The 27,862-nt window shown below is 43.2% G+C and overlaps 1 protein-coding gene across 6 annotated transcripts; it reads left to right on the top strand.

Moving 5' to 3' along the window:
• The first annotated feature begins 291 nt into the window (after nucleotides 1-291).
• Nucleotides 292-17,727, top strand: AP1S3 (adaptor related protein complex 1 subunit sigma 3). Of its 6 annotated transcripts, none has more exons than XM_072933614.1 (6): nucleotides 1,099-2,933; nucleotides 4,665-4,772; nucleotides 14,007-14,185; nucleotides 15,244-15,352; nucleotides 16,282-16,419; nucleotides 17,240-17,727. In XM_072933614.1, exons 2-6 carry the CDS (start codon nucleotides 4,680-4,682, stop codon nucleotides 17,273-17,275), a joined length of 555 nt encoding a protein of 184 aa, XP_072789715.1. In that variant the 5' UTR covers nucleotides 1,099-2,933; nucleotides 4,665-4,679; the 3' UTR covers nucleotides 17,276-17,727. The 6 variants fall into 6 exon arrangements, with proteins under 6 accessions (XP_072789713.1, XP_002194266.2, XP_072789715.1 ...); XM_072933615.1 differs by lacking the exons at nucleotides 1,099-2,933; nucleotides 4,665-4,772 and adding exons at nucleotides 4,800-7,891; nucleotides 9,182-9,269; XM_002194230.7 differs by lacking the exons at nucleotides 1,099-2,933; nucleotides 4,665-4,772 and adding an exon at nucleotides 540-687.
• Nucleotides 17,728-27,862: the final 10,135 nt, after the last annotated feature.

The raw sequence follows: 27,862 nt of genomic DNA, 5'->3' as shown, positions 1-27,862 counted from the left end.
AGATGTCTCTCCTTTGGACTACAGACATGGGACTTAAGCACTTTATGCTCCTGCAGTAGTTTGTATCTGGATCAGACTCCTCGTAGAATTGAGAAGCCTTAGGCCTGGATTTAGATCTTTTGATTCAAGTGCTGAGTCTGTGGATGTTGCACATTCTTTTGGCACCAGCTGCTTATCAGCAAATCCCTGCCACAGGTTACAGGGATTTACTGATGTCCTGCCCTCTCATCCAGCTGCATCACAAAGCACCGGTGAGCCAAGCCCAGCCACTGAAGTTATTTCAACTATCAGAGTTCCATTTTGATGGAGATGGGCAGCAGAGCAATCATGCCTGCAGATCTCCCCGTGTCTTTAGGGCATGGATGCTTGACGGGGGATGACCCGAACTGCGTTTTGTTGGTGCCGGCTGTGCCGCGGTGAGAAAGGCGCCCTGGGAGCGGCTGGCCGGGCCGGGCACCGCGGTTGTCAGCAGCCTCGCCGCCGGCCTGCCCCGCCCGGCCCCGGCCCGGCCCGGCCCCGCAGCCCGGCCCGTGCCCCGCGGCGGTGCCGGGCGGCGGGAGGAGCGCCGCCAGTTCCCTTTCGGGGCATTGTGGGAAGCCGATGCGGCCCGGCCTCACCTGAGCGGGGCGGGCGGGACGGAGGCGGCGGGCCGGGCTGGGCCGGCTCCCAGCCAGCCGCCGCGCCATGGTGAGTGAGCGGGGCCGGGGCAGGCGGCCGTGCCCCGCCGGGCCCCGGGACGGGAGCGTTGTGAGGCGCGGAGCGGGGCTGCCCTCGGCACCGGCTGCGCCGCAGCTGAAGCCGCTCCCAGGCGGGCTCGAGCGAGGCTTGCACCTGCTCGGGGGAAATGAAAGTTCTCTTCTTTTTGTTTTCCGTTTTGTTTCCCGACCCTCGGGATGAGCTCGGGTCACGCCGAGAGCCTGTCTTAGACAACCAGGAAAGCCAGGCTGCTACAGAGAGGCTTTAAAAAGTCTTCCTGTAACTCGAGGAGCTGAGGTGCAGGTCGGCTCCAGTGCCTGGAGAAGGATCGAGTGAGGTTTGCTGTGGGTCTGTCTGTCTCTAGGCTGACTGGCGGCGGTCAGTGTTGGGCGGTGGGATTTCTTGTGCGGGATGGTTGGGAAGAGCTCTTCCCCAGGTGTGTTCCCTGTTGCCAGGTAAGTGGAGGGCTCGCACTGCCTCCAGCCCGGGTGCTTCTGCACCGCTGCCGGCTCTGGTGGGGCTTGTTGGGATTTGGCTGCACCTTTCCATCAGCTAATGAGTGCACCAGCGAGAGCGTGTGGGTCTGGTTCTGAACCTTCTGCCGGTCACCAGTGTCACTGTGCGACCCGGCTCCAGGGCTGGCAGTGCCGCTTCGAGCTGGGAAGGGCAGCAGCCCTTCAGGTTAAAGGGCTGAGAAGGGAGAGCCTTCGCCTCTCCAGTGCTGCGCTTGGTGCTGCTTTGCTGTGATCAGAAAGGGGTGCTGTGGATGCTCTCTTTTGTTAAGAATGATGGCCAGCATCGGAGTACAATAGCTAGATTTTCCCCTGAGATGACTGCAAGTAGAAAGGGTCAGTGATGCCTCTTAATAGAGAAACCATCTCACTGCTTGATAATTCAGGCTTGAGGCAGGTTCTACGGGCATTCCCCGAGCTGCTGTCTTGCACAATTTGCCCATTGTGTGCACCTGCAATACCAGTTACTGGCAGGGCAGCTGAACAGAAGCCTCTCAACTCCTTCAGTGGAGGCCAAGTGCTGTTGTTTGTCTCTATCCTCAAAGGCAGAGCTATGTTGTTTCTCTTCAGTGGTTTAGCCAGAATGCAAAATATGTGTTAGTCTCCTGTATTTAGAAAGGTGTACCTGTCATTATATTTGCAAATGGAATATGCACAGTAATGAGTTTACAAATGGCAATCCAGTCTCCACACCTTAAGTCCCTGTAGAGATGTGACTTTTCTGGTTACACCCTGAGACAGCCCTACATACACGGTTCCCTTTGGTAAAGCTTATGTAAACAACAGGAGTTCCTATTTTGCCGTTGAAGGTCAGTAATATGGGAGCTGATTTCAGGGAATGTGATCTCCGAACTCTCCTTGATGCGGGTACTTCACAAATGCCAGATTTCAAAGCACTCACGATAGTCCCAGGGGAGCACTGTTTTTACAAGAGTGCTGCTCTTGACGATCTGGAGTCTGGCTGCTGTATTGATGGTTAGGATTTTACAAGATGAGTGTGCATTTTTACAAGTAAGAATTTTCTTTTTCTTTTTTGTTTGAGGCCATAGAACAAACACTTGCTGGTGTTACTGCATCATATTAGTGCTGTCAGCCTTACCCTGTTTTTCTCTTGAGGATCTGGTGCTCATGAAACAATGCTTTTGTCAGGGAGCTCTCACTTTAAATTCCTTTTGTCATCTAGTCTCTGGAAAGGGGTAGGGGTTCTTAACAGTCGCTTATGAGTCAAGAAAAAAGGGTTTGCTGGTTTTTAAACCAAGAATAAGCCTTATCCACGCTCACGAGTGGTGAACTTTACACAGGCCATTGAAACTTTTCATAGACTGGTTTCTCTGTTTTGGAATGAGTTGTGCTTGCCACCTTTTTCTGTGTTTTGAGGTGGAATTAAAGGTGCTTGTGCAAATGGTGCCATGTCTTAGCAAGAGGGTTGTTCCAATTGTTTGCTCTCTTACAGATTTCCAGGTAAGTTTCAAGGAAGAGTCTGTTCAGCAGAGCTGATTTCATATCCAGCTAAGAAACACAGCTTTTATGACCAGCTTTGTGACATGTTTTTCTTAAAATTACTTTTTAGAAAGACTAAATTCTGCTTCCTGATATATGTGGGTGCAGCAGAGATACATGTTGTGAAGGATTGCTGTCTTGACAAAGTCGGAGTGGGGAGAGAGCACAGAGGAGGAAAAGATAAGTCTCCCCAAGGACATGTGTTGCTGTTAGTCTCTTGTGCCTGTAAGTGTTGCAACACCTCGATCCTCCTGCTGCCTCAGTGTTATCAGGATTACTTTTGTGAATAAATACAGAGCTCTGCTTGCATAGCTCCGCTCAGAATTGGTGCCTGTATAGTAAAGGGTCTGATTCCCTCCTACCTGTGCTGCTCATCACTACAGGGAGACAAATTAGTACTTGTGGGCTTGATCTGAAACCCTGGAGAAAGATCAAAAGAATCCCATTGAGCACAGTTGCTCTAAAAATGTACTTGGCCTGAATAGAAAAGGAGTTGGCAAGCACTGTTTCCACTTAGCAAGACTTTGATAACCAGTCACTGATCTAGAAGCTGGGGTGGAAATATTGGTTGCTGTGGCTGCTGCTGACACCTCCCTGGTGTTTGGAAATGAACTCTCAGCTCTTCTGAATATTGAGATAATCAACATTCAATGCCCTTAATCGTGAAAATGGATGTAGATCTGCAAAAGATGTTTTCAGTGCTGCACAGAATTTACTATTTACAGTTCTAAGAATGACTGCTTATTTTCCACTCCTGATACAGGTGTGTATTGGCCTCAGGAGGACAATGAACTTTGCCTCTAGGCATTTACCTCTGAAAGACAAGGAAGGCAGCAGATTAGAACAGATGAGAGGAGAGAAAATGACAAATAAACTAGTGTGTTGTTGGAGGCAGCAATTCTTATACTATGATTCTTATACTAGATGACCAAAAAAAGTTCATGTGGTATTTCTTTGTTGATTTGTCTTGTAGTGAGCTTTTACTATGGTAGTACATAACGGCGATGGAATGGCATCCTGTGTAGAAGATCCTGAGTTTGTAGACTTTCTGCTTGCAAAGGGGTGACTGCAGGGGAAGTAATAGAAACACATGAAATCATGAACACTTGAAGATTGGTTGCTCTACAAAGAATCAGGGTACATCCTGTAAAATTTTTAGTCACTAAATGTATAAAAGATAAATGGGAATACTTTTTCACACAGTGTAGATGACTGTTTTCAGTCCGCTGCTGAGTGTGCTGTGGGTGTCCCAGTAAAGGTGGGGCCACAAGTGAGTTGTTTGCATGCAGTTCCTGTCCCATAATTCTTAAACCTCTGATTCTTGGAGGTGGGACTACCAGATGATTTTACACATGCCCTATTCCTTATGCTTGTGTCCTTCTGGAAGCTGCTTAGATGAGAGTACAGTTCAGGTGCTGATCTGGCATTTTGTTACTCCCTGTCATTCAGTTAGATTTCAGAACAGTGTTTTGTGGGATTTGTGAGGAAAAATGTTTTTTACAGTTCTTTGGAAGTGTGTAATCTCTGACTTGCCAGTTTTGGGTGTTCCTTCTCCGAGTGCCCATGACCATTACAGATGGTCACTGTTTAATACTGGAGCCTGCTCAGGCCATGCAGGAATTGCCATTCATGCTTTACTATCCCTGGATATTAAGCTCATTCCTGAAAAGCAAAAAAAAAAAAAAAAAAGTTACGGAAGATCATCTGCTCATTATTTGCTTAATAATCAGCAGTGTAACAATATTTTCTTAAAAAAAAAAAATTTCTTTTGCTCAGAAATAAAGAAACTGCAGGCATTTCAGAGCCAGGAGTTACTAGGATGTGGGATGCCTAGAGGGCTCTAGAGAAAGCATTTAGGGATGGCAAATGCAGGAAGAAGGCTGCAGGGATAATGGGCAGCTGGGTCTGTCATGAGGCAAGAAAATGACAGATTTTGCTGCTTTTCCATGTCTTTAGTTGCTCCAAAATCCCATGCTTTATAAACGATCCCAGGGACCTTCTGAAGCCATCAGTTACCTGCAAGAGCTGCAAAAGGACAATGTGATGAAAGCACTGAGGAAACTGGTGAGTCAGGGAGGGCAGATTTATGCTTTGGCATCCACGTCAGGCTGTGAGCCAGTCATGGTCTTGCTAGTGATGCCTAAATTTAAACAATACTTGTGTGAAAAGAATTCTATCACATGTGCCCAGTTACTGATTTCCATCCCTGCCCTTTCATTTCCTACTGTCCTATTCCTGCAGGCTGTCATCTGCATTTTCTTGGCTGAGTTGGCTCTGTGCTTTCTTGAATGCCACTCCTGGGCCTTTGCATTTCTGCAGATGTTGCAATGTAGAGAGGGAATTGCAAGATCCAGTCCTGCAAGCATGGCACATCATTTGGGAGTAGGACTACAGGATGCAAAGGCTTTGGGTTAGGATGGGAAGGTGCAATTTACATTTGCATGTTTGAAAGCAAGCTTGGCGTGCCTGTCTGACCTGGAATGTCCTGATGTGTGTTTCTCAGTATTACAGATACAACCCCAGGTACTCCATGCACCAGTGTTTTTTTCTTCTCTGGCTTGCTGAGTTTATGTAGGATATCCATCTGCTCTCCTCTGTTAAGGAGGGCATTAAAATCCCTCTTCACTAACCAGTAAATGCCTGTTGGAGCTTGGGGTAGTTTTGCTCAGACACTCAAGCAGTTCTCAGTGGCTTGTTAATCAGCGCAGGAGCTCTGTGGTCACCATCCTCTGCTTAGCCCCCTGGGGTAAGTGATGGGCACTAACTACAAAGGAATGAGAAACAGACTCTTTGAGTGAAATGCAGAAATGTACCATGTTGTGCCTTTGTTGTGCAAGGCTGTGTGCTGGAAGGAGAGCAGGTGAGGTGTTGGGTGAGTGCCTGTGTGCTCTGAGCTCTAGAGAAGCTGTGGGAAGTGCTGCATGAAACTCAACAGCCTCTGGGCTCAGGAGATGGAATGGGAAAGAGGCAGTACCTCAGACATTTCCTTTCTTTGAAGTCTCATGACACGACTTGGAGAAATAGCAGAATGAATTTTTGATCCTTTCTCAGGCTAAATATTGGGCCAACATATAAAGCATTTTGGAAGATTTTCTGCTCTGGCCCTTCCTTCTGTAAACAGTGATTGCTTCTTTTATGTTTATACTTAGGTTAAATCCATGTTGGTTTTTTACCTTAATGAAAAAATGCCATTTTAAAAGGGAGAATGGAGAATTTCTCAATTGAAAATGGCCAAGTTAAATGCTTCAGTGTTTCCAAAAGATTATTCTGTGCTCTTTCAGAGTTATAAACATGATCTCAGCTCACATGTATCTTTAGTCGTTTTGGAGCTCAGGTTTTCTGTGAGCATCTTTGTTGGGAGCTGGAGAAATGGGTATGAGGCTGCTGCCAATATGCACTGTTCAGTCTGCACATGGGAATTGCCAGGCTGGAGTGCTCAGCTGCCTGAGGAGCCAGGTTAGCTTGTCACCATCTGGCTGTGCCTGCCCTGTCCCAGAGCAAAGGTTTTTAACTTTGCTCCAAGAGAGGTCAGAGGCAAAGGAAGGGCACTGCAGTGCCTTCATGTAGCAGGGAAAGCCCAGTAAATAACTGATAAGACAAAGTGGAAACGAAACTAAAAGAGAAACCTTTTGCTGGAATCCACTGGGTGAGATTTTAGCTCTGTTACTTCACTTAGAGTTCAAGGAACAGGCTGGAAAAATAGCTTCTTGTGCCTGTAAAGTGCACTGGGGTTGTAGTGAATTAGGGCTAGCTCTCACCAGCTTGTTCAGCCTCTCCCCTGGTCCCTTCCTCATTGTAAAAACCTAGTGAATGGGGTCCTCTGCCTCCCAAAATCATCTAAGCAAACAAACATCTAAGAGCCCAGCCTAGGAGGCAGAAGGGATGTGATTACCTAGTTAATAATTGTTTCAAATCTCTTCAAACTGCTGCTTTCTGTGAGCTCAGCAGGCTCACATCCCTGCTGTGTCTGTCCTGTGGTGACACTGAAGGGACAGTGGTGTGGCTGCTTCCCTGGCGTGCTCTCCTATGGCAGAGCCTGAGGCAAACTCCAGCCTGGGTCTGTGCTTGCTTATTACCTGAAAACTGCAGTAATTCCACTTGTAGGAATAAAAATTTAAGAAAATTAAGAGTAATTATCCTCTGTAAAACCTGGATGCCATTGCCTGCATCCACCCCTTTGGAGGTGTTTTGGAAATCTGTGCTGCCTCTGCTCTCCAGAGCAGTGCAGGAAGTCTGTCCCTGTTGGTGGCATGGCCTAGCCTGTGAGGAGGAGGCTGTGCTGTAGGGAGGGCACTGGGCAGGAATGTCACCAGCCCATGCCTGTGCTGCAGGGAGGACACTGGGCAGGAATGTCACCAGCCCATGCCTGTGCTGTAGGGAGGACACTGGGCAGGAATGTCACCAGCTGTGCCTGTGCTGTAGGGAGGACACTGGGCAGGAATGTCACCAGCTGTGCCTGTGCTGTAGGGAGGACACTGGGCAGGAATGTCACCAGCTGTGCCTGTGCTGTAGGGAGGACACTGGGCAGGAATGTCACCAGCCCATGCCTGTGCTGTAGGGAGGACACTGGGCAGGAATGTCACCAGCCCATGCCTGTTCTGTAGGGAGGACACTGGGCAGGAATGTCACCAGCTGTGCCTGTTCTGTAGGGAGGGCACTGGGCAGGAATGTCACCAGCTGTGCCTGTGCTGTAGGGAGGAATGGATTCACTGGTGAAGGAATGCCACTCAGTTTGTGAGGGATGAGCCAAGTCAGGCCTTGTATAGAGATAAGTGGGAGCAGAGCTAGAGGGAGCTTGGGCACTGAGAAAACTCCTTGAGCTTTGTTTTCTGGTCCTTAGTTAGGGATCAGGAGTGAGCAGCTTGAGCTCAGCTATACTGTTTTGATTGTAGTTTTATTTAACTCAAGTGAGGCTATCAAGAAGGTTGTTGCTGTCTGGATCGATAGCATATGTTATAAATATCCTTAAAATGCTAGTGTGCTGGACCATTTAAAATCTTCTGTAATAAGATAAGGGTGACTTCTGCATCATGAAAAGCATAAAATCAATGTGTAACTATGGTCACGTGTGCCTGTAATGATCTGGCACAGCTTTTATTGCATGGACTTTGGATGTATTGTTCAGGGGAAATTGCTCAGAAATGTTCCTAATGGAGATTAAGTGAGGAAGAATCCTGTGCCAGGTAGGCAGCAATACATTGCTTCAGAATTCCTGTGTTGCTGGGTCTGTGCATATTTTCTTTTTTCTTATTTGTTTACATCATGCAGACTAAGTACATGTTTGAAATTTTAAAGCTGAGAGCCAACAGTATTTAACAAACATCTGTCAGCTCCTGTGCTGCTGTGAATAAATGCTTTAGTGACAGAGCAAACAAGTAAGGAAATTAATATTTTTAATAAAGTAGTCTGTTTTGAATTTTATATATTTGCTTTAGAAGTGTCTGAAACCCTAGAGTGTTTATTAAAGGTCAGGAGCCAGATGGGATTTAATGTAACAGCAGAATACCAAAATACCTGTACTTGAGTATGTTAGTATTCTGTCTTGTCCTGATGTGGGTAGATTGCTAATAGGTCAATAGGTCTGTTCAGTGCATCTTTCTCATTTCACCCTAAACACCTGGCATTCCAAACCAACTGTGTTCACTGTTTTTTTTAATTTCAGTATTTACTTTCCTCCCACCTCCAAAACAAAACAAAAAATCCACCTCACTGAACAAAGCAAAAACTAAAAGGAATTTTTTATTCTTTAAATGTTTTGGAGATTTAAAAAAAAAAAAAAAAAGCTAATGGCTGGAATAATGTGAATGTTCATATTTTTTTAAAGAGAAAACTAAATGAAAGTAGGTTTTGTTCATTTTCAGTTGTGTTGTACAAATAAATACTGATAAAACATCTGGACAGCTGTCTATATTGGGAAATAGATTCTTTCATATCAGAGGAAAGAATGAAAAATAGTAAAAGAGAAGCAGAATATGAACTCCATTAGACTAAAACAGTGGCAGCAGATCAAGCAGACTTCAGGGGAATCAGACTAAGTTAAGTAGCTTCCTCTCCACCAGGTACAGCCAGTCAGGCTGGTTTTCCCCAGGCTTCTGTTGGCAGCTGAAGGTCTGGATTTTCATCCCACTTCCCATTTTATGTGGTCTGGGAATTTTCATTGATTAGCATGTCTTGTATTGTCTGTTGTCCTACAGAAAGTTTTTAAGGAAAGCCGAGTTTCCTCACTCTGCCAAGATGTCTGTTCAAGGATAGCAATTCCTAAGTTGCAGATTTTACTTGCATGTGAATTTCAGGTGTCTGTTTTATAAAGGTGGCTTTGATTTTGGAGGGTTCTTAACCGAATTTGGAGAGGTTCCAGCTGAAGCAGAGTGTAAGCCCAGAGCTGCTGAAGTGACAGAGCTGCCTCACAAAGTAAATCTTTGCCCAGCCACACACCCAGATAGGAAAGGGCATTCTTGCTCTTTTTTCTGCAGGCTTCTTCTTCTGCCTTCCCTCCCCTGAGGCTCCTTGATGAGTTCCCCTCTCCTCCCCGGAGGTGGTGAAGCGGATGCCACAGAACAGGTTTGGAACCAGTCAGCCCATGTTATGCAGGTTGGATTACAGGAAGAGGAGCAGCAGTTCTAGTGCATGTTCTTTCTCACAGTGGGGTGAATAAGAGCCTCTTGCACACCCCTGGAGATCACCTTGTAGGAGGAAATGGGACATCTTTTACATGTTGGTGTTATTAAACAGTGAACTGGAGAAATTGCTCTAGGAAAGTCCCTTTCTCATGTATTCATTTTTATCTGCTACCCCTGCAAGTGGCTTGTTGTGTATGTAATGGAATGCAGCCCTTTAGACAGTTGTACTAATTGTGGCAGATTAGGTTAAATTTTAAACCCTCTGTAAAGGCAAAAATGATCCAAGTTTGAAACTACTGAGCCAGTTGTAATGTGTTTGATCAGTCTGAAGTGTGTAATGGCCAAACAGTGGGGAAGGCTGCACCAAAGGGGACTTGCAGTCCTGGCAGGGAGCAGTCCAGAAGACAAGCTTGGGTGAGCTGCTTATCAGATTGTTACAGCCCATTAGTTAAAGGAGGGAAAGGTCTCCCAAAGAAGGCAGAAGGAAATCCCAGTGTGTGTTATTTCATCTATCTCTCTCGTATTTGCTGCTCATGAATATGTAAACCTTTTGTATTTTACATTTTTGATGTCTATTTATTGATAAATTATTTTATGTTAAAGTCTAGCATTAGATTTTTTTTTTTAATAGCCCTGAAACTAAGGGTGTTGGTTTTTATCCTGGTACAGTTTTGTAAATCTTGATAGAACAGAAGGCCCCATAACTTTCCAATCTGTTAAGTAACTTACTGCTGCAATTGATTCATAAATGCATGAGAAGAAGATAAGAGTTCTAGTTTAGAAATCTGGTTTAAATGTTTGATCTAAAAAAATAACCCCACAAACTGTTTTTCCAATAGCCTACAAATAAAAATGCAGTCATTTGGATTATTTACTGATGTTTATGGAGGTCATTTTGCACAGTGCTGTGGGTGGTTGGGTCTGATTCATTAAAACAAGCTAATAAAGTTATTCTCAGCTCCCAGACCAAAGCTTGTCTCCACAGACTCCACATGTGAAGGAAACCAGTGCTCTCTTAGGAACTGTACTCTTCATCTCAACCCACTCAGTCTTGGACCTAAAAATTCCCTCTGGCATCAGCCCTGGGTCTGTTGATTGTTAATCACAGCCAGCATGCCCTGGGATGGTAAGAAAGGGAGCCAAGCACACTGCTTTCTCAGGTATTCTGCTTGTAGCAAGTCGTTTGCCTTTGTTTTCCTCTGGAATTAGAACTTTTAAAGATGATTAAAGCATTGCAGGGTAATCTTCTCTTTGCAGTTTGGCTGTTAAAAATGAACCAAAAATTTCTTAATCAACATCTATCTTGTCATCAGCACTATAGGAAAGCAAATATGTTTTCACAGTACATGAGCAAGGAACAGATGAGCTGTTAGATCTGTGTTTGTGCAGTACTTCAATATTATCAGGTTTATTGATGCATCAGAGTCTTTCCAGTGGGATGTAATGAACAGAGCCATGAGAGTGAGGAATGTGTTGTGTCATGACAGTGGGGCTGGGCAGAGCAAAGCTGAACTGAATGGAACAGCACTGGATGTTGAAATTGAAAATGCTAAAAGCCATTTAACCTTTTAAGAATGTATTATTTACTTCCTAAAGAGTTCCCCAAATTGAAGGGGCTTCAGAAATTAGAAAAAGGAAGAAGAACAAAAAGAGGAGAAACCTCACACACGATATTTTTGCTTCTAAGTACCTGCAGCTTTCTAATAATCTGTTTTGTTACATAATTCTTAGCTGGCCAGTGATATGTACCTGGGCTTGAGGGTGCACTGTTTTGCTGCGGACTATAAAATTTAGAATTGTGCCATTTTCTATCTGTCTGTATTTCTGTAATAATAAAATTGCCACGTGAGGTACGCAGTTACAGTCTGCATATGAAACAGTGTGGGACAGAAGACCCAAACAATGAGATTTTTGGAGCTTATGTATGAATGTTTATACATGTAGAAGCATTAATGGATATTTTCTGATTGCAAAGAACATTGCCTCAGCTCATAAAAGCGGTGGTGAGACATCACCTGCATGTGTAGAGGAAACAGTGGAGTTCTCAAAGCAGTTTTGAGTGGACAGCAGCTCACTTTCCTATAGGTGAAGCATGAAATCCTCCAGTAATGTAATTGGCAATATTCAGTGATTCCCTGGTTTGTTGGTATTTAACCTTTTAGAGGCATAAGGTTGCAGTTCTGCAGATATATATGTGTATTACATGCAGACACTCAGGTTTAAGGTCTCTTGAGTCCATCAGCTGACCCTAAACTAGAATACCTTTTCATTTTATTTTCTTATTGAAGCACTGGAGGCAAAGGATGCCACAAAGTCTTATGCTGAACATGCTGTCAACTTTTGATAGAGATTCATTGACTCATTCTCTGCATTTTCAGTCAAATCTGTTCATCCTCTCCTGTCAGATGATTCACCATATTTTTAGAAATTTGTTTATCAAAGAGCTGCTTCCTCTACTCAATGGCTTTTGGATGGATTCCTGCTGACCTGCTGCTCTTACGTTTGGAACCTATGCTCTGTTTTCAAAACATCCTCATCTTTATGAGGGCTTTGGAGTTAATGTGCTGTGCAGCAAGCAAAACTGACTTTCATTCAGCCAGCTCCTCTCAGTGTGCATGTGTATGGACAGTGAGTGATGTCCCTGCATCACCTGGGAAGGGATAACCCTGGCAGCTGAAGATTCCCATGTTAAAACCCAGCTGCTAATATGAACAGAGATAGGCAAAACAGTGGTGCTTTGCTATTCACTGTAATCAGGCCATGTGTCCTGCCAGCAACATACTTGTTTTTATTAAGCAAGCTTGTCTGGAGAGTATTACAGGACTCACCAGAATGCAGCTGCAAAATCCTTGTAATTTTATCAAGCACATTACACTAGCAATGGCAAGAGCCTTATATCCAGTAGTAGATCCTGCCAAAGACACACATGACTAAAACCTTCCTCCTTTCCCTAAAATGATCCCACATTTGAAGTCTTTCATAGCATAGTCAGAACTCTTATCTCCGGATTACTCAACAACTGTGCAACTCAATAGGTAGAGAATGGTTCTGAATTATGAATGAATGCTTTGTTTAAAATCCAGTAGCTTTCCTTTTTTTTTTTTTTTTTTTTTCTTTTTTTTTTTTTTTTTTTGTGTAGAAGCTTCTCTGACTTCTCTGCTCAGACTTTTCCAGAGTGTGGAATTGTATCTTCACAGAAATCTGAATTGTAATCTTGATAGTGATTGTGAACTTTAACTTTATAATCCTCACTTGGAAATGTAGTGATGATGTATAGGTACAGCAATAAACTGGAACAGGAAACAAGGAGCAGAAGGGATTAGGGTAGAGATTGGAAAACCTCTAGGGAAGGATAAGGTTAGGCTAATGGTGAGGGATGTGGTAAGAGACCTGCTGGATCAGGGCTTTGCATGGATTGGGAGCCAGTGAGGAAAGTACTCACTGTGCTTCTCCCTGGTCCCCCCAGGATCAGGGGAAGCCACCAGTGACTGTATGGACAACTGGCAGTGTGCCTGTGACACACATGGATATAGCTACAGCTACCCTTCCTGCAGACCCCTGGGGCTGGAGCTGGTGAGAACAGCAGTCAGGGTGCCTGGCAAGAGCAGGGCAGTTCAGATGTCTTCAGCCATTAAACACATCTCCATCTCTCCCCACCCCCCAGGTGGGTTTGTAGGGTTTTTTTTCCATTTAGCAGATGTCCTGTTGGAGAAGGATGTTGTCCTCAAATTGATGTCCCGCATTCCTAAAGCCATTTTCATGCTCTGGGTGAATGATATATACTATACCACTAATATACACTGTGATCAGCTATTTTAACCGGCTAATAGGACTATTTTTATAAATGTGAATTGATACTTTTCTCCCAAAGCCCCAGTGGCATTTAAAAGCTGGCTCTTGTGTATTTAAGTACTACTGTTTATGCTAAGCATGGAACAATCATTTGGTCAAACCTTGTAAAGTTATAAGTAGCTTTAAAGTTGAAATTTTTGAGCAGTAGTGATACTGTCCTTTATTTAATCCAGAATTACTCACTGAGGTCTGTCCTTCATTATTACAGTTGTCTGAGTTTTGTAATATCCTGATTTCTTCAGTAAAACCAGTCAAGCTTTTTCCAGTGTAGGTTTCTTCTGCCCCTTATTGCCTCTTCTAGGAACCTGCTCTTTTGTGATCTCAAATAGTGCAATATCAGAGTTGTTAGTGATTGTGATTGCTGTCTCAGTCTTCATATTTCTAGTCTTCTGCCACACCAATCCTGATTTCCCTACTCCTGTTGTGGATAAGTCCTTTTGCTGACATATCTGGTTTTGCTGGAGGATGGGGTGGTGCCCTCTTCTCACCACTGAGTGGTGATGCTCCTCCTGTTCCCCAGGGCAGGGGCAGAAAAGGAAGCAAAGCTGCTGTTTGCACAAGGTAAGGAGGATGGGTAGGAGAGGATGTAAAGGGTTGACCTAGGGAAGATGTGCCACAGGGTGGGGAGAGCTGTCTGGATAAGAAACAGGAGAGAGGAGAGATCTTTGCCGTGCTGAGCCTCCCCCAGACCTCACTGACACCACGTCCAACCATCACGCCAGGGTTGGTGGTGTGTGGCCAGGACTCGGATTTCTGGTGCCAGGCGGAGGAATGCTCTTCCCTGGCCATGGCCCTGGTGTTAACCATGTTGCTTTGTTTACTCTAGATACACTTTATACTGCTGTTCAGTCGGCAGGGGAAGTTAAGGCTTCAGAAATGGTACACGACTCTACCTGATAAAGAGAAGAAAAAGATCATTCGAGAAATTATTCAGATTATTTTGTCTCGCAATCAAAAAACAAGTAGTTTTGTTGACTGGAAAGACCTCAAGCTTGTTTACAAAAGGTGTGAGTAATTTTGTAAGAACGTATAATCACTAATCATATTAATAACTCATGCTAGAAGAAGAAAAAGAAAGGCTCACTTAAGGAAAAGCAGCAAACAACACTAATAGCGCTGGGCTGAGTTAGGAGCCTGCCACTGGCAGTCTGGGTATAACAAGGCAGTGTACCTGGACAAACCAGCAGGGTGATTGTGGGGTGGAAAATACTGGTCAAATGAGAAAAACAGGAGTAACCTAATGGGTATGGGTGTTCAGAAGGCATTAGATCTCCCTGCCCCTTCAAATTCCACAGGGTAGCCTGGCTGAGATGTGTGTGTTGGGTTTTATCAGTTGTGGAGATTGGAGGAACTGTTCCAAGGCACTTTCATAATTCTGTCAAATTTTGGTTTTGAAACATTTGTTGCTCTGGAAAGTATTAATTCTCATTTCCTTTTGCAAAGAAATCATTGGTCCCCAGTTACACGACAGCTAATGTTAACTGCCTGTTTGTTCTTCTAAAGTTGTAGCAAGCAAATGTAGCCTTAATGTGTAGTACACTGGGTAAATGAATCATCTCCCATTTAGCAAAAACTGAGTTTCATGCTGTGATGAGATGGATATAAATATGTTATCAGAAGCTGTGACAAGTTGGCCTCCAGCCACAGTATCAGCAAGCTGGATAGATCTTGGGTTGGTTTAAACATAAAATTTTGGTGCAAGTTAGTTACAAAGCTTCTTTGGTCTAAGTAGCTTCATGCATTCTGGCCCCCTGTAAAACACTGTCATTTGACAGCCAGCAGGCTTACTGAGATGTAACTTCTTTCATCTTTGCCTTATTTTTATTTTTTAATTAGAAGGGTTAGGTTCTCCTACAGTTTAATTAACCCCACTTGCTGTAGTGCTGTTTGTTTAAATCATCTGAACTTCAAAAATGTTCTCTGGGACACTGTAACAGGGAAAGAAAATGTTTATTTTAGAGACTAGGTAAGAATTAACTGTCATATGAATGACGTGTAAGAGATGAACAGAGCGCTGAGCTGTTCACTGCCATGGTTTTGCCTGTTTTTGCCTGTTTCCCCAGGTATGCTAGTTTGTATTTCTGCTGTGCAATAGAAGACCAGGATAACGAGCTTCTGACACTAGAGGTCGTTCATCGATACGTGGAGCTCCTGGACAGATATTTTGGAAACGTAGGTTTCACTTTCTCCCATGAACTCATTCCTGTCTGTCTGATAAACAAAATTATGTGGAGCTTATTTGCTTTGTGTTCCATCTGCTGCACTTGCCCTGCAGGAGCTCTCAATCCAGAATGAAATTAATTATTAGAGTATTTTATAAAACAGTGCTGAAATGGTCGTAAGATTGTTTTTCCATCCTTTTTCCACTTGACCAGAATAAATCTTGATGCTTTGTATGTCTGTCTTGGTACAGAATTTGAGGGGAAAGGTTCAGGAAAAATTATTTCAAAAACTCAAAACAGGTGAAAGTACTTTAATTCTCTCTCCTGAAATCTTCAGATGTATTGGTTTTGTGTTCTCATACTACTGTGTAACAATTAAGGACATAGAGGCAAAAGATAAAATCAGTGTGTTTTTAAAGAAAAGATACAGAGAAGGTCCAAATAAGTCTTTCAGTAAGTCTTTAGAGAATATAATAGACCCATCTTTTCTCTGAACATTTTTGAAACTTTCCTGCCTGCCTTAATTCATATCTTAGTTAAATCAGTGTGCCACGACATGTCTGTACTGCCTCAAAACTAAAAAGCAGTTGGTGGCTGTTGCTGGGCAGGGAATTGTCTTGCTCTGTGAAACTGTGAACCTAGGTAACTCACATTACAGGGGTTGTGTAGGACCTGTGATAAGGTTAGTGGGCCGGGAAGTCAGCTTGGATCTCTGACAACCAACATGAACTTAATAATAAGTGGAATATCTTTGCTGTAAGTCAGTATATGTGGAGAGAACATATACAGAAGCTTCAGTATTACATAACATAACCCCGCTACCTGCCACAAGGGTGCTTATGCTGAGGATATTTGATCATCACAACAGCTTTTGGCCTAGTAGTGCTTACAATAATGTAAACATGGTTTAAACATGGTTGTGGCCTCTTGTTCTGGCAGGTATGCGAGCTGGATATTATTTTTAATTTTGAAAAAGCTTATTTTATTCTTGATGAGTTTATAATTGGTGGAGAAGTACAAGAGACTTCAAAGAAGACTGCAGTGAAAGCCATAGAAGACTCTGACATGTTGCAGGAGGTAAGGCAGAGGAGGACAAAAGGCAAACACCTCATCTTCATACATCTTCTTTGTTTGACAGGAGATGAAAACACAGCTAAGCACTTCTGGTACTTAAATTATCCAAGTGTGTCTTACATTGTTTCAACAGGAACAACAGTGCAGTTACATGAGCTTTCAATTCAACCCTTTTGGTATCATCTGGAGGGTCTTTTCATAAAGCTGTTGCTCTCTTGCAGCGTAACTGCTAGTTTATTAAGAAATAGTTTAAGATGTATCTAAGATACTTCTTTAATATAAGAACATAATCTAAGTTTATATTTTATGTGTGCATATGTATATGTAAATACAGAAAAATCTATTTCACTAATAGCATTGGAAACATGACCTACTATTAACATTTAAAATTGGAAAGAGTATGTGCTGGCAAACTCTGCTTTCATTCAGAAGCACCTGTGTAGTTTTTCTGCAGGGCACAGATATATAACCCTTATTCAGAACCCTGCAGGAATTCTCTTGTAACTTGGAATGTAATGGGTAACATTGAGCCAGGGATGGCAAAAACAGTTGGATGTGATGGGTTTCATTTATTTTTTTCCCTTGGTAGTGAAGGATCCATCACAATCCTGAAGAGAGCAGTACAGTGGTAGAACTGGCTTGGGCTGTGCTGTGGGAGTTGAGCAGGTTTGACCTGCTCTGCCCTGTGCACATGGAACTCAGCCACTGTGTGCAAAGGCCACTGGTGTGATGAGTTTAGCCACAGCTGTGCTATGGCATGATTTAAATGTCAGATTTCCATAATGCATCTGTTTCTTTTTTTTTTTTTTTTTTTTGTTTCTAGACAGTGGAAGAATACATGAACAAGCCTGCATTTTAATGTTAAACTACCTGGAGAGAAAACTGCTGTATGCACCTCTAAAGTGCACTTTCTGAAATTCTTCCCAGTGTGCCAGATCCTCAGAGGAATACCAAAAACCAATAACTGAAGGGGTTTGTTTGTTTGTATAATGGTGAAGATGAAGGTCAGCTCATGTAGCAAAGGGTTTAACAATTCTGTGCTTTGCATTACTCTGTATATGAGTTTTCTCAGAGTTGTTATTGCCCCAGTCTAGTTTCTCTTCTCGTTGCTGGACTCAGCTCTTGTTTTGTACCATGTCTTTTAGCTACGGGCTTTGTCATCACAAGATGCTCCTCTGACAATACTTTGAAGAGGTATTTCTACTAGTTTTGTCCACTGCTGACTGTATGACTCTACTTTTGTACAAATATCCATTATTTTGAATGTAACGGTTATTCTGCTGTAATAATAATTTTTTTCTAAAAGCCAAATTGTTGTGGGCCCTGATTTCACAAACTTCTTGTGACAAGATTAACTGTTCAAGTATATGAGGAAATACGTGTCTCTTTGGGGCAACTCCTTTCTTTCAATGTCCTCCTTCTCTTTTCTGCTCTAGTCTGCTAATAAGACTGCTACAACTGCTCCTAGAGTGCACTCCGTGCCTCCTTTCAATCTGGAAGACTGTTGGAAGGTAGGCTTCTACTAAGTTTATGAAGCCTTTTTTTGCTGCTGCATGCAGATCACCTGTTTCTGTCTTTCTCCTCATTTTCCTAGCCCCTTCCAAGATCCCTTGGACCTCTCCAAAGGCTCCAGACTTTGAAATTGTGCAGCATGAGTGCAGGAGAAAACCTGAAGAGAAAAAAATCAGCCCTTGGAAGATAATCTTGTGTATCTTTTTGTATCCCAAACCCATATTTCCCAGTAGAATTTTCCAGTCTCAAATTCATGCACCTGTTGGGATGATCAGCTTTCTAGTAGTTGAAGATACACTGTTTTTTGAAGGTTGAGCAATTTAATCAGCTTTTTATAACTTTGCAAGCTGTGAAAAGGATAAGATAGTAGAGAGGAGTCAGCTGGGCTCTGTGCCCTCCTGTGTGTTACAAACCATTGCAGCGGAGTGTGTGTGCAGCCAGGTGTGCTAACTCACCACTCAGTGCAGTTTAGACTCTGTGAACTGATTGAACTGACTTCTTTAGAGAGATTGTCCTCCTTTAACAGAATCCAAAACTCAGAGAAATTCTGTTTATCTGAGCCCGTAACTCTCAGCTAGATGTTTTGTTTCTGTCAAATCATAAAATTAAACAAAAATTAGGGAAGTTATCAGACAAATATGCCACAATGATCCAAGCATTGTTGTCTTTCCCTTCAATATGTACATTCCCTTTGATTTCTGGCATGTACAAGCAATATTTTCTTTCAGAGGTCTTTCTAATCTTTAAATGTCCTGAATGCTTACTCTGATTTTGTCATTGCTCCCTCCTTCCTCATCAGTTTGTATATTCCTACAGGAGGGACAATGGGGTTTTTTGGAAAGTGGGGGCACTTTGACACAACACAACTTTACTGATTGTCAGCCCACTATTCTTCCTGTGCTTTCCAGTCTGTTAGTAAAAGTGTGACAAACTGGTTCATAGCATCATGTTGCTCCTTTTTATAATTACTTTATCCATCTGTTTTCTCTGTATTGATGTCAAAGGCATACTTTCAGCCTGGAAAAGACAGTGAGAATTGCTGAAGGGCCTTTTAATAGCTCTGAAGATGTCAAATTTAATAGCAAATTAATGAAATTGTATGATATGTATATTTTCTCATGGTTTGAAATTAAGTTTTTTAAAGTACAGTGTTTAATTGATTAAGAAATCACTTCAGAGTGTGCTAAGAGGCTCCTTCTGCTCTTTGCCTTTATAAGTGACTTCTACTAACTGAAATCATCAGTAGTTTGATTTTACTCCCTTTTGGAACCATGCTGTGATTCTCTGACTCTTAAAACTGTCATGTTGGTTAATTCTGAATTAGATCAAAATAGGAGTACCAAAAAGATATCTTGGTACAAATAAGGGTATCATAAGCCTATCTTTTCAGTCATTTTAAGACGAGCTAGAAGGCTTTTTTCTGAATCATTTCAAGTTGGAGAGAATTCCTGATGGAAGAAAATAATGGACTGGGTAGAGGTACTTATACCAGCCATATCAGTGTTGCATCTAAAATAAAAAACATTGCCAAACTGGTGTATCCAGTGTCAGCTTGAGGAGTGTGAAGGAATTAGTCTGGTAAGTGTAAAGGATTTAGTCTGGTTCCTTACCCTAATGCAAAAATTCATTGGAATATGGTGTGCCTGTTGTGCCACCTGCCTCTGTGCTACAAAGACAAATGGAAAGCATGTTAAGTACTCTAAAATAACTGCTGAATTATGTTCATGCTTCAAGAAACTTCTACAGAATGCTGCTGCTTTTGTGTGTAGGAGAGCTTCACAAAGCAGGCAGGTGAGCCTTAGCTGATGTGACTTTTGCCTCCATACTGAAAAACAGATGGGTTTGAAACATAAACTTGTATTTAAACTTTCTACAACCTTCATTGTGAAAGGGATCACTCAGGTAAGTAATGTAATGGAATTCAGTTCAACTCAGGTCTTTCTCCAAAGGGAAGAGGCCCAAATGAAACCCACTTGTTGTGGGGTCACCTTTAGGTTGCGTCAGAACTTGATTGCCACTAACAGAACCCTGCACAGGTTAGTGTACTGCAGTGCCTAGCTCACCAGAAGATTTCTGTCTCCTGATGTCTTAGTTCATGATTTGTCTTGGAGCAGGAGGTGCATATATCTTCTTGTGCATATTCACTAATGTCTGAAGCATTGCCATTTATATTTGCTGTTGATGTTTCTCTTTCCAACTTGCCTGACTATCCTAGGCAATGCTCAATGTAAAGTTTTCTGAGAAACTTTATGAAGTTATTATCCAAAAAACTATTAGCAAGCTCCTTAAATATTCCCCATCTCATCATCTTTTGCCATTACCTAAACTCTCACCTTGCTGACAACTTCCAGCACATGTCCTAGTTTGCAAAATTGCATTTACTAAAATAACCATTAATCATAGTCATGGTCCTAGCCTAGATTCCCTTCCTTGCTCTCACCAGCTGCATGTAACAAAAAGCTGCTTGATTTTCATGTGAGCATCTCTGCCTGGAGGATTCTTAGTGTGATCTTGCTGCTCCGTGGTTGGGACAGAGCTGCTTCTCTGTCTATTTGCAGCACATGAGTTGAGACACCTCTGAACATACCATGGCAGAAGAGACAAATATTAGACAGGGATAAAAGTAATTGTAATAATGTCAAAAGTAATAGAAATGTGACAAATCATTGTAAGAGGTAAGAGCAGCAGGATCGCACAGATTAATTAATTTTTATAATTTTTGTTTTTTTTCTCATTGTAAATTTCTGAGTGTTCATTAAAAGGTGTCAATTCTTGCAAATAATTTAAAAAAACTGACATTCAGGTTGCCTCCTATCAGCTTTTGTTTAACAAAGAGCCACTGAATGTCTTCAATACCTTCCCCAGCTGCTCCTGCAACTTGCCTGTGCTTTCAGAAACCCCAGTGGGAAACTCAAGGTAAAGTTCAGGGGTGATTCTGCATCTGAATTTTCCTTGGACAGAATAATATACTTACAAAAGACTGAATTACTATTTTTTCCTTTATTTCACAGTCCTTTCAATAGAGAACATATTTTTATCATCTGCTTAGCACTGTGCTGCATTGGAGTAATGGAGCATGCAGAACCAGTATGGGAGGTGTTGGGTGGGGCTGGCTTATAAGGGAAGATCAGAGTCTAAGTGTGAGTGGGGCTTTCAAAGATACCTAGAGATGTTCAGTCCACAGTCCCCTCAAAATAACAAGGCAGTTCCAGAGAGAGAGAACTCCCATCCCTGCCTGTGCATGACGCTCTGTTCCGCTGCAAGTGCGTTTGGAGTATTTCTGTCAGCACAGCTCCGGTGAGGGGGATGCTGCTCTCACCCTGCCTGGGATGACTAAACCCAAAGGTCTCAGTTCTGCAGCTGATCCATGTGGCGAGGTTTTGATTAACTTTAGCCAGTGTCTTTATGAGCATGGAGTCTGCATCATCCTTCTGCATCACTGGATTTCTGGTTTAGAGGGCTGGCAGAACTCTGAGCTCAGGCCAGGTAACAGTGTCCTGGGGGAGCTGACAGCACTCCTGCTGTGTTCAGTAGTGTGCGTGTTCCTTGGCAGGATCACAGTACAAAGGAAATAGAGCTGTTGATTTGAATGTCTGTTAGCATATTTCAGGGATCTTTTTTCATGAAGGTAGCTGGGCTGGGTTACAGCAGAGTAGTGAAAGCTTTGTGTTTGGAGCACAAATAACAGGCTGTGCTGCAAGAGAGTTAATGTTTGCTGTCATGGAAACCTGTTGCCTTGGAACATGATTAATGACACAGGCTAAGGGAAAGGAAGAAGCTATTCTTAAAATTAGTGTTAAGCAAACCCTAAGGAAGACCAGCAGTATACAATACTATGAATTTTTGTTATTTCAGATTCTGTTGTCTAGTTCACTTAACCTTGTCTTTTAATTGACTTATGCAACAGCTCTTATAACCACATTTCTGTGTAAAGACAATCGTTCAAAGCTAATCCTTTGGCTGACTAGAAATAAATAGCATGTTACTTGCACTCCCAGTACACTACAAAATTTGTTCAGTTTTTGTGGAAAGGACACACTGAAGACAAACTTGTGGCTGGTCTGGAATGCCCCAGTGGGCCAGGGGATAGTAGCAGTTTAGCTGAGGATTTTTGCCTTTTGACTAGTTGTAGGTTTCAGAGTAGGAGGTAGGGAACATTTCTGTGGACTTAGCCATTTGGAGAAATCTGGTTACTGCTGTGTGTTGGTGTGGGAAGATTGCTATAATGCTGAAAGGAAACAGTGAGGGGAACATACAAAAGGTGTTTTAAAGGTGATGTCACCTTTCTGCCATCTGAGACTTCTTTCTTCTGGAGTTCCTGCTCCAAACCCAATATGTATCATTACACACTAGATTCTGCAACAGGGAATAGAATGTTTTTTTCCTGCAGAGGTAAATTTGTGTGTCTTTTCTAAAAAACAGTGCTGAATGTAGAATCCCTAGTTTACACAGGGTGACAAATTAATTACAGCTTGCTGTGAATTTCAGCTGCCCTCTGGACCAGGATCTTGCATGAATAAATAACCAGCAGCTCTAAATCTCCCTGTCTTGTGGAGACCACACTTGAGGGCCCTCCTCCATGCTCACAGTGAGAAGTCAGCTTTAGCTGAGCTGAGCCAACAACGGCAAGTCACAGGGGAGCATCTTCACAGAAGTTTCTGGTGAAAGAATATTTTAACAGAGGGCTTAGGGTGGGGTTCTAGGTGAGTATTATGCTGGATAACAGCTCTGAAGGCACAATCGGACAATGCAGCAAGAAGGAAATATTCTGGGAAAATGAACAAGGAGCTGGCTGGGTTTGTAAAGTGACAGCTACACTGGGGTGAAGGAGGGTTTTTTGTGGTGTCTGTTGTCAAAGTGGTCCTTGCTTGTTCTCAGAGGGAAAACTGGCTTGGATAATGAGTTCTTGCTTGGCAAAGGCTGACACAGGGTTATGTTGGCAATGACAGGAATGTTCTGCTGGCAAAAAGGTACCAGAGAGCAATGAAACATCATAAGTCATTTTAAAATATAGTAGTAAAACATTGATTCATTCTGCTTGGGTTAATATGAGAAAACATCAAAATTTAGCAAGACAATTCTGTCTGAATTATGATGAAAACAATTAATTGTCAAAAACGTTATGTCCTAATGTATATTCCAGTATTTATGTTTAAGTCTGGCACAAGAATGGAAAGTATAAGACCACAAGAAGTCGTTCATCCTTCAGTCCCTGGCAGGATCAGTTGCACTCTAAATTCTGAGTGATGTTTTTGTAACTTCTTCAAATCAGCCTGTGGTGGACATTTCAAAACATTCCTGAAGAATCTGCCCTGAAACGAAAAACTCCCCTTCTGAGATGAAATGCTTTTCCTAATGCCAGCTCTTTTATTGCAACATAAGCCCAGTACTAGTTGTGACACCAAGCAGAGATAAAGAAAAACCTGCACTCCATTTCCCTGCAGCAGCCCTTTAAGGGCTTCTCTGTTCTGCTGTCCAGCTCCCAGGTAATGCTCAGGAGCAGTGAAGCACAAGGCTGGCTGTGCCTTCAGTATGGGCTGTTGAGTGGTTTTAACCTCTTGAATTCAGTGGTGGTGATGAGTAGCTGGTCAGAAAAGGTAAATAGCAACTAAACCAATGAAAAGCAGGAGCATAATTCCTTTCTCCTGTTTTCTCACACTCTGAAACTACTCAAAACAGCTGAGCATGATGCCTGGATTCAGCAAATACTTTCTACCTTGTTACAAACATGGCAGGAAGCTCAGACTGCTTTAAAGGGGTACCTATTTTTGAGTTTAAATTACCCCCTGCCTGGCTGGCTCAGCACTGAGAAATCAGCTGTTTCTTTCCAGGTGTAGGAAAAGGGGAGTTCTTTTCACTGTTATAACTCTGGAGTCATGTTTTAAGATGAAATTAATGAGAAATGAAGCTTGTTTAAATTCTAACAGGTTCTGGCTGTGGGTGTGAGGTTCCTACACATAATTTTCCAGCTGGGAAACAACAGAAGAACTCGCCCTTAACAGGCAGGGCTTTTCTGGATGGCAGGAAACATAAAATATGAAATGGGGCATGGTTGGAAGGCAGACAGTGAAGGAAGAAATTTCAGAAGGGATGATTTCTGGCTGACTGGCTTCTCCTGTGGGGTGCTGGAGCACAGCTGGGCACAGCTGCAGCCTGGTGCCTGTGGAGGGGAGGGCTAAGAGCACACATGGACGGCTGGTTTCTGACAATGTGGTGGCCAGGTTAGTCCTGTTCAGGAGGTGAGTGTCCAGACATTGTCCCAAGATGTTTTGGCTTGGAGAGGAAATGGGAAATGAAATCCTTTGGGACAGCAGAAGGACTTGAGGGGCTGGCAGCGAGACACAAGGGTTTGCTGTTGGTTGGCTTGTCCTGCCATGCATTAACAGGCAGAGAAGCCTGGGTGTCATGTGCAAAGAAGGTTGTCATAATAGCCATGTAGGAGCATCCAGTTCTGTCCTAAAGGGGAAAAATCTGGGACCCTAAATATTTACAGATTACTTTGGTAAAAAGAAAAGCTAACAGAAAAGTAAATGGATTCTTACAGAGAAAGAGCCTCCATTTTCCTTCTGTTCCTTAATGAAAATACAAAATTTGTTTATAAATGTATTGATGGTTGTTGAGGGGTTTCTGCCATTTCTTCTAGTAAAGACTTTGTATAGCTACTGAGGGCTGTGTGTGTGTGAGGCCAAGCAGTATCAGCGTGGCACAAGTCAACAGGAGTGAAAATGCTGACTGCTCCCCTTCTGCTCCAAGGTGATCCTGGCCAGGAGCAGGAGGGAGCTGCCAAGGGCAGCTTCCCCTTGGCACAGGCTGGGGAAGCAGGAAATCTCTTAGTCAGGGAGGGCAGCCAAGAGCATTAGAGAAGTGCCCAGTAGCAGCTGGTGGGAGCAGAGGCAGACTGCCCTGCTTCCAGCATCCCTGCAGGAGCAGGGCAAAGAGGGGAAGGAGAGGCTTTTGTAAGGGGGAAGATTGAGCAGGAGGCCTTCAGCTGCAGTCTCTACACCATTTGGTGGGGAATACTTTCAGTGGTGTTACCCACAGCTTTCACTCATCCTGCTCTCTGCATTGCTGATACCCCCATTCTCTACCACCTTTTTTTTTTTTTTTTTTGTATGCCTTTCATGTGTTCTCCAGCCTGGCTTTCCTTCCTTTCATTTTCCTGATGTATAGTCTTGCATAAACTCTCCTTCTCCTGTCTCTTCTTCTCTCTACTCATTTTGAACTGACTTTCCACAGAGGGAAGGCAAGATCCTGTCTCTCCAGGGACAGCAGAGCAGTGGAGCCTGGGACCCGTGTTCTGCTCAGCCCTTAGCTCCTGCTGGTGGCATTCCCACAACCTTTCTCTTGTCTCCTTTCTGTGTGAGCTTCTGCCAAGATTGCAAAGTCTGTTGTAGGCCTTGTTTCAGGAATGACCACATTTCTGGTGTTGTATTTCCCATTTCTCCCCACTGAGTACCTGCAGAGCTGGGTCTAGCTCAGGTGGATTTTGTGGTTTGTGATGCTTTGCACAGTGTGTTCCTGCCACTAGATCAGATGACAGCTTGGTGCTTTTCCAAACTGGAATTTTATTTAGGTTCCAAATATGAGATTAGGAGCCATATGGAAAATTGTTAAGACTTCATTGCTAATCAGTTCTAGAAAGATGAGCAAGAAGAGTATTTTCACTCAGATTTTAGCATGTTGTCCAGAGTTAACTCAGACACCCAGAAGGCATTTTTGCTGTGAACTTTCCATCTCTACTGCAGATCTATTTGAGAAAACTGATTTGGAATGCAGGTAAACAGAGACCCCACAGAAAAGCAAGCAGTTAAACCGAGCCCAGGCTAAGAATACTAACAGAGCCAAAAGGTCAGACAGGAAATGCATTTCACACAAAATGACAGAAAGATGGTGTTGATTTTGTTAATTATTTTTAAATAGAAAAGTGTGTTGGACAGAGGCCGGTCTCATGGCAGCTCTTGGCCTGTGTGTAACAGTTCTTTCTGCACCTTTACTGTTGTATGTGTTTAGTCTATTATTTCAGTCATCCTTGCCTTTCATACTGTGGCTGTAGCCTGAGCAGGCCTGGGGGAAATGAGCTCGGGTGCGAGCACAGCCATAGCCCAGCAGCATTTTCCATGTCTGGCACAAACAGGCTCACAGGAGGCTGGGGCTTGATTGTGCTGCCTACAGCTAGCAGAGAAAATATAAATCACAGATGTTAGTAATCCCATGTAAGAGCTAAATCTCAAGTTACCCGGCTTGTTCTGCTCTCCATCACTTTGCAGGTTTTCTGGTTAAAATGCCATGGTCTGTCTAACAGTCTCGAGTAATAATCTGAGAGTTTCAACTACATAGAAATAGCCCCTTTCTAGATGACTACTTCTGCTTTTAACTTTTATGGCTCTCAGTCCTCCTTTGTTTCACAAATTCAGGGCTGTGTTCATGTATGATTTTTTCATGTCTTCACATTCTCATGGCCTTAGCAAGGCACAGAGGGTCTGGAGTTTGGCAGCACTGGATGTGTTGATGCTTCTCTTCCTGTCTGAGCACCCACATCAGGTGTTACTGGGCAGCATCACTGGGGCATTTCAAGGACTGATGAACAGCTGCTTTGGGTTGTGTCCGCATCTCGTGAGACACTCCCACCTTGCCATGAGCATGGGCCAGTGTCACGGCCCTGCCCAGCTCTGCTGAGCAGGGAGGTTCCTGTAGGGTGCACAAGCAGGGCTTACGAGAAGGCCCAGGGCTTGGAGGCTTGTTTTTATTTTTACTCAGTATCTGATAAATCAGTGTGCCTGAAGAAGTATGCTTATGGTCTCAACAGAAAAGTTTACACTTGGAAGGTGCTGTGGATTCATGCTCAGGTAGCGGCAGAGATGACCCCTGGCCAAACCCCTGTGTTTGGGAGGAAGTTCAGGCTGTTATGTTGATACCTTTTTTTATCTTTTTAATGAAACCTCCTTCCTGCCATTTCAGAGGAGAGGAGGCTTTGACGTCATGTGCTGATGAGTCAGTGCTGTTAACAGGCCAGCAAGCAGGGATGGAGAGTGCTGTCTGGAGCAGCTGCTCTGTTAATCATTCACAAAAAGCCCCGAGAAAGCTCAAGGGGAATGCTTGTGAATAATTAAATTTCTGTTTTCATTATGAAGACGCAGTTGATTTACCTGGATCTGCTAGAATCCAGGTATTGGGAAGTGAGGGAAGAGGACAATGATCTCATTGATTTGTGATACACTGTAAATAGCTTTTGGATAGTCATTGGTGTCAGTCAAGCATAGGCGTGACTTAACAATTTCATGTAAAGCTTATGTAATATATTTCTGACCATCATCTATATCTCACTTACCACAACCACTTCAAACATATTTATGTTTTCTAGAAGAGAGTTTCTGGGGAAGCCAGTGCCCTTGATAGGGCAAGACATGGATTTTACTGGAAGGCTGGATTTCTGTATGTATTTCATAGCCTAAGGTTGTGTATTGTCAAAGAAAGCAGAGTTGTCCAGGTTTGTTCACCGATAGTTCTTCTGTTCATAAACATCTTCTGGGGGTGACTGGATCATTTAGAGCTGCTGCTAAATTGGTATCATGACAAGAGATGTTGCACTTGTTGTGATGAGCTTTAAACCTCAACTGCCAACATGCAATGATCAAAGAATTCATTAGCTCCTGTTTTGGGTGAGTAGGACTTCTGTTTCAGACAAGGTCAAAACTGGATAAATTCCTAAATAGTGATTTGTTCACTGCTAAACTCTTCCTCTCTAGTTTTACATGTCCTGAACAAGAGCTGCTGCCTTTTATCCAGAGGTAGAATAAGATGGGCAGTTTTCCTCCCAAAGCAATCCCAGCCCCTAGGTGGTCAGTTGAAGTTGCCTTGGAACAGAAGGATGATGCTTGGTCCTGACAAATATTAGGTTTATCTTTGCCTACACAGGTGGAGTGCTGGGCCCATA

Source organism: Taeniopygia guttata, chromosome 9 (genome assembly GCF_048771995.1).
Source record: "Taeniopygia guttata chromosome 9, bTaeGut7.mat, whole genome shotgun sequence".
Lineage (NCBI taxonomy): Eukaryota > Metazoa > Chordata > Aves > Passeriformes > Estrildidae > Taeniopygia > Taeniopygia guttata.
Note: the sequence above shows the minus strand (reverse complement) of the source record. Positions and strands in the feature narration are given on the sequence as shown.